At 34.0% G+C, this 7,029-nt stretch overlaps 2 protein-coding genes across 2 annotated transcripts; both read left to right on the top strand.

Moving 5' to 3' along the window:
- The first annotated feature begins 1,256 nt into the window (after positions 1–1,256).
- LOC124910765 (wax ester synthase/diacylglycerol acyltransferase 5-like) lies at positions 1,257–3,683 on the top strand. The gene is made up of 6 exons (XM_047451442.1): positions 1,257–2,256; positions 2,415–2,487; positions 2,623–2,690; positions 2,778–2,990; positions 3,067–3,204; positions 3,292–3,683. The coding sequence occupies exons 1-6, from the start codon at positions 1,501–1,503 to the stop codon at positions 3,442–3,444; spliced, it is 1,401 nt and encodes a 466-aa protein (XP_047307398.1). The 5' UTR covers positions 1,257–1,500; the 3' UTR covers positions 3,445–3,683.
- Positions 3,684–4,500: 817 nt separating this feature from the next.
- LOC124945380 (CBS domain-containing protein CBSX1, chloroplastic-like) lies at positions 4,501–6,561 on the top strand. Its single transcript, XM_047485807.1, has 8 exons — positions 4,501–4,814; positions 4,874–4,961; positions 5,056–5,120; positions 5,342–5,390; positions 5,498–5,553; positions 5,855–5,970; positions 6,043–6,100; positions 6,179–6,561. The coding sequence occupies exons 1-8, from the start codon at positions 4,596–4,598 to the stop codon at positions 6,272–6,274; spliced, it is 747 nt and encodes a 248-aa protein (XP_047341763.1). The 5' UTR covers positions 4,501–4,595; the 3' UTR covers positions 6,275–6,561.
- The last annotated feature ends 468 nt before the right edge of the window (positions 6,562–7,029 follow it).

Here is a 7,029-nt window from a genome sequence, read left to right as displayed (position 1 = left end):
ATGTTAAAAGTGGAAATAACCCTCTTACGAGAGGGTTATTCCATCAAATTTCCCTGATAACTGTTAGATATTTTAAGCGTACATATTTTGGACCTTTTGGTAGTATAGGTTTTTTTGTTCAGGTTTCTGGTGACTTAAAAGTTATAAGTTTTTTATTATTTTTGTTTATGATTTTATTATTATAAATTATCTCTTTATCAAATATTATCATTATAATCTTATAATCACCGAATTATTTATTTTATCAACTATTTTTTATTATAAATAAATTAAATTTTAAATACAGAAAGACATTATAATAAATTAACAAATTCAAAATTCAAATAATTTATTTTTCATCATAACAATTGTAGATATTTTTTTTGACAATCCTATCAAAAATAAAATCCTAACAAAACATTGATATGGACAAAACCAAAAAAGTCATTTCAAAAGATTTTGGACCTTTGTTAGTACTAGATATTTTGTTATAATACCATTAAATGATGTATTTTATTTAGTTATATTTTTAGAAATATATGTTATTAAATGTATTAATATATATATATATATAATAAAATATATTTTAAAACATTATTTAGTCTAAATTAATATTTAAATGAAATATTTGATAAAAAAATTCAAAAAAATTTATAATCTCTGTTATTCGAACATCAATTGAACTCTTAATTTAGTGTTTTTAGCTTTGTTTGAAAAAAATTAAATCTATTAGATTGGTTGATATATATATATATATATATATATATATATATATATATATATATATATATATATATATATATATATATATATATATATATATATATATATATAATTAATATATATTCCTTAATTGTTTGTGTTTATATGATTTTTTTATTTTTAATATATATTGATTTTTTTCAAAATAAATTAAAATAAAATATATATATATATATATATATATATATATATATATATATATATATATATATATATATATATATATATATATATATATATAGATTCCTTAATTAATATATTAAGTAATATTCTAAATAGTTTATTTTTTTATATATATAGTTTCCTTTTTTGTTCCAACCTATATCAAACGCTTTAAATCCCGAATGTTTTCAAACAACTTGATGTCTTTGACTTCTTACTTATATTTTATTTACACAAATAGAACAAATAAATGGATAAGTATTTCAAAATGAAAAAAAATGCATTTTTTATTTTGAAAACACACCATTAAAGGGGTGAAGTGTAGCAATGGCAAAATTGATCATGAAAGTTGATAGGGCCAGGATGTTTGAGCTTTAAATGGTGATGTCAGGCAATTTAATTAGGTCAAGAAAATATCAAAATCAAAGATAGAGGAATCATAAGAGCGACAAATCTCTTTATCCTTGGTTTGCTTCTCCTTAAAAAGCAAAATGGAGGCCAAACAACTCCTAGATTTTCTCTATGTTCATTTCTGAATCTGTTTCAGCCACCATTGTTTCTGTCTCATAAATATAAACTCCAAACCAAACTGCAACGATGGATGCATTGGATGAAGCAGACGAACCACTCACCCCAACCGGAAGAATGTTACTTAACCCAGAAATGGATCAAATCATCCATTCCGTAATCGGCGTCGATTGTCCTATTGACGTACAATCAGTTAAAGACGAAATCTCCAAATCCGTCATGATTCAACACCCCAGATTCTCCAGCCTCCTCGTCCGCGACGACCACGGCCGCGAACGCTGGCGCAAGATCCAAGTCGAAATCGACCGACACATCATCGTTCACCAACGACCCATCACCGGAGATTCTCTTTCAGGTTTGACCGACGAAGAAGCGGTCAACGAATACATCGCCGATCTAGCAGTTTCCTCTCCTCTCAGCACCGACAAACCCCTCTGGGAGGTTAACATTTTATTGGCTCACAAATGCGCCGTCCTACGCGTCCACCATGCGCTCGGTGATGGGGTTTCTCTCGTCTCCCTTTTTCTCTCTTGTTGCCGCCGTGCGGATGACCCGTCTCAGCTTCCGACAATTTTAACCGTCGGAGAAGGGTCGTCGTCGTCGTCGTCGACCGCGGGTTCTAATCTGAGTCTGGGGAGGTTATTGAAGACGGTCTGGCTAACGGCTCTGTATGTATTGGAGTTTGTCCTGAGAAGTTTATTTCTCAAGGACAAAAGGACCGTCATGAGCGGAGGCGACGGCGTTGAGCATTGGCCACGGAAGGTAGCTACCGCCAAGTTTAATCTCGAGGATATGAAAGCGGTCAAAAGAGCCGTCACCGGTTCGGTAAGTCAAAAATACCCGCCGACTTTTTTCTCGATTGGCTTTGCCGGCCGGCCGGCCGGCAGTTCAATTGATTTTCTCTCAAGAGATTAGTAACTTTTAGGGTATTGATCATCTGTGTTTTAGTTAGATTAGAACTGAAATGAAATTTAGAATCGCAGACAATTAACGACGTGCTTCTCGCCGTGATCTCGTCCGGCCTGTCCAAATATCTTCAACACCGATCTCCAAAAGGTGGTGAAACTTTGATTTGCTTAATTAATTGCTTATTATAAAGTGTTATTTATGGCCCACCGATCTCCTAAAGGTGGTGGTGATTTGATCCTTTTCTCTATATAATATAATAATAATAATTTATATAATGATCAGCTGTTGAAGAGGGCCTTCGAATTACTGGGGTTGCCTTTGTTAACCTTAGGAAACAGCCCGGCTTGCAGGTCAGTCTTCAAAATGAATGACCCATTTCTTCTTCTAGATATGTTGATGTCTGTTTCTGAATGAAAGACCCTTAATTCTTCGATCAGGAGCTATCGAATTTGATGAATAAGAAGTCGGGATCGAGGTGGGGAAACAAGTTTGGAATTGTTCTCTTGCCCCTTCATTACCACACCGATGTGACTGACCCTTTGCAACATGTTCGTCGGACCAAGGCAATGGTGGATAATAAGAAACTGTCTATGGAGGCTTGGTTCTCTTATATACTTGCCCATCTAGTCACCTACTGTTTTGGATCAAAGGTATGTTTTTTTGTTTTGTTTTGTTTTGTTTTGTTATCATGGATTCAACCGGACTGGACCAATGAATTATCAACAGGTTGCGACCAAGTTGATTAAGAGTGTCGTGAACAACACAACTTTCACGATATCGAATGTGTATGGGCCACAAGAAGTTCTAACATTTGCAGGACACACCATAACCTACATGAGGGTCAACACCTCTAGCCTTTCTCATGTATGTAATTTACTTCCCTTTTCTTTTCTTTTCTTTTCCTTTCCTTTCTTGATCATATCATGGATTTAAATTTGTGATTTTACAAAGGCAACCACAATGCACATGTTGAGTTACGCGGGCAAGGCAGAGTTGCAAATCCTGGTGGCAAAAGACATCATCCCTGATCCTCATGTGCTTGCCAATTTGTTCGAGAATGCCCTTCTAGAAATGAAGGAAGCTGCTTTAGAGCAAGCCGAGTAGAAGTTATCAAATGTACCATTTAGTTTACTCGTGCTACTACAAACTGATGTAAAACCAATTGATCTAGGGTTTGTTGTTGTGTTAGTAGTTGGTGTAGAACACATGACAAGCTCACATGCATTTTCAACTTTCATAGTAGAAGGTGGAAAAACATTGACTTGGTCTATTGGTTCTTCATTGGTAGTTGATTTGATCTATGTCCGGTTATGATTATTGATTCCATAATGTCATTGAGGTGATCTGTTCGTATCCAGGATCTACGACCCTTATTATTACCCTTTGATCAATGTTTAAACTATTTTTTTTTATCATTTTAATATACATGGACAATTTTCAAAAATAAAATTACGATTCATGCATCCCATTTTTAAAGGTAATAAATGAAATTAACATTCATTTGCATCCCATTTTAAGAAATTATCTTATTTAAATTTAACAATATTTTATTTTATTTTTTGAATATTAAATTAATAATCATTTGCATATCATTTCAAGAAAGTATCTTATTTAAATTTAACAATAATTGTAAGTTATTTTAGTAATTAGTGTTTCAAACTTACAATCAAGCCTAAGAAAAAGAATAATAACTGCTTCAACCGGTCTACAAAATTGGGCGCCGGATGCTTCAATTTAACGCAATGCTTTGATTTGATTGGTCCAATTGAGAACTCATAGACTTTTTTATGTATAATCCTTAATTATACCCTTTAACTTTAACAATTTTATTATATAACTTTAAATTCAATTTAATTTCATATAAACTCTACAAAATTACAAATGGTCAATATTTCGCTCTTTATGTGTACATATATATATCGAATTATTGAATCAATTTCAGGTTATGTATAATAGTTAGGGTATATATTAACATATTTATCAAATGTAAGGATATATTTGAAAATAATATGAATATAAAGTTGTATATATATAATGTAAAAAGTTAAAGGGCATATTTATGATTTCCCCGAGCTCCATTTGGGCAGAGCACTTGGCGCGTTCTCATTCCCGGGCAACTACTTTCCATCTGTCACGGAACTCTTTTCTCTCTCTCTCTCTGCAAATACTTCTCTCACAAGCCCCACCACCTCTATAATGTCTTGCACAGTCCATCTCTCTCTCTAGATCTCTCTCCAAGTTCCATAAACAAATCAATGGCCGCCATTTCCATTTCCATTCCTTCCACTTCTCTCCTCCTTTTAACGGCCTTTTCCGCTCCTTTCAACCGTCGCCAATTGCTCTATAACGATGCGCATAGGACCACCTCAAGGCTACAATCGACTCGCGCCGATTATCGCTCTTGCTGCGGCAGACCACTACAATTTCGCAACTCCGTTTCGGCAGTGCTTCCTTGTTCGACTAATTCCTCTACGGTAAGAACGTATTATTACTATTCTCTATAGCAAAACATTTACCTGCTTCTGATCTACAGACTACGGCCGGGACATGGACAGTGGGAGATTTTATGACGAGAAAGGCGCATTTACTTGTTGTGAAGCCAACTACAACAGTTGATCAAGGTAATTATGATATGCAACTTCTCTGAAATCATTATGGATTTTGTGGAGATTTGTTTGAGTTTGCATCATCATCTCATTGCATTTGTTTCAACAGCTCTGGAAATTCTGGTGGAGAAAAGGATCACTGGTCTTCCTGTCATAGATGATGACTGGAAATTGGTAATTCATCAGTATTTTTGCACATATTGCCTCTATTGAATCATGATCATGGAAATATTTGGATAGATATATACGATCCTTTTACTCTTCTTAAGTTTCATGAGTCAGTTATTAGACAAGTTCAAAACAGAACAACAACGACTAGACCTTCTCAATTGCTTATTTTAGTATTGAATCGGTTGATGTCTTAAGATAGGTTAACCATTTTGCGTTGGTTGCAGGTTGGTGTTGTTTCTGACTATGATTTATTAGCACTTGATACAATCTCAGGTACTAGTACATTTCCTATTATTAGAATATTTGGACATTACTTTCATCATGATCCTGAACCTTCTGATCATCATATTTGAGGCTTGTTTTTTTCACCTTGCTCATAGGGGGTGCTGTGCATGCTGATTCTGACATGTTTCCTGATGTTAATAGTACTTGGAAAGTATGTAACATCATCCTCTTTATTAAATATGATTATTCTTATCTGTTATTTAAAGTAGTTGATATCTTATTTAGATGGATATGGTTGTGTGTATACAAATTAATCTCCAAATCAACATGCAGAAATGGATTGAGTCAGATTATTATAATCTTCATTTGAAAATAAAACTGATATATGAGTTGCTGATTTTAAGTAGGGTGGCTAGCTTATATTGATGTATGCATACTTGTTACTAATGAAAGGTGCTTTGAGTTCAATTTATATGTGCTTGACCCTGTTTGATTATGGGGTATGGATGCAGGTGTTTAATGAGATCCAAAATCTGCTGAGTAAAACTAATGGGAAAGTGGTTGGGGATCTGATGACGCCTGCTCCACTAGTTGTTCATGAAGAAACAGATCTTTTTGAAGCTGTTAGGTAATATTATTTGGTATCTAAAAAGAAGGGAATGTTTTGAAAAAGAAGAAATTATAATCGAATCTCCTGCAGGCTGCTTCTTGAAACTAGACATAGAAGACTACCAGTTGTAGACAATGAGGGGAGGCTGGTAACTACTTCATCATCTTCTTTTTCATGTCTGTCTGTGTTCCAAATAATATTATTGTTGTTATGTGAAATTGAATAGGTGGGAGTCCTTACGAGAGGAGATGTGGTGAGAGCTGCACTTAAGATCAAATGGGCAGCTGATGATGATCATCATCATCAATCATCATCGTTCTAACTCACAGATATTTGAAGCCACCTCTCTCTCTGGTAAACAAACACACTCTATCACGCCTTCTCTTTCAATTGTCTCAATAGAAAGAAAGTGTTAATTGATATATTAGAGTCAAACATGCATGTGTAGTAGAAGCAGCCAGCTTATATATAGAATATTGTATGATTTTTACTACATTCTTTTTGCCCCTATCCAAAATTCCATGTATAAAATTGTTTTTCCCTTCACCCAATCAGATGTGGGTGGGTGGGTACCTGATACCTATGCATCAGGATTTTAGTAAATTTGTAGTATCTCACTATAAAATGGTGGATTATTTTATATACAAATATGATTATTTTGTTTATAGTTAACGAAATGATCTAGTTAAGATATTTGAACATGATAAATATTGTCCTTGAACTGTCATCACATTATATGCCTTGTTGATTCTAAATTTTTCCTGGTCATTAATGGCCTGTTAAATTCCCTGTTTTCCCTTCAATTTATTACGTTGCCAATCAAAGTTTCAAACACTTCCCTTGCACATGTCTTCCAACAGTCTAGAAAAAACAGTTTTCCCAAAAAAAAAACAGTCTGGAAAAAGCCATTTCAAACCTTGTAAGTTAAATTCAACCTCTCAAGTCTCCTCTCCTTTAATAACCCCCAATTTCTGCACTAGCGGTGGGTTATTTTGTTGCTACATATCTTCACCCAAAAAATTCATACTCTTTTCACATCTTACAAAAAGATGTTTAATGGAGGTTTCTATCTTTTGA

Source organism: Impatiens glandulifera, chromosome 7 (assembly GCF_907164915.1).
Source record: "Impatiens glandulifera chromosome 7, dImpGla2.1, whole genome shotgun sequence".
Taxonomy (NCBI): domain Eukaryota; kingdom Viridiplantae; phylum Streptophyta; class Magnoliopsida; order Ericales; family Balsaminaceae; genus Impatiens; species Impatiens glandulifera.
Note: the sequence above shows the minus strand (reverse complement) of the source record. Positions and strands in the feature narration are given on the sequence as shown.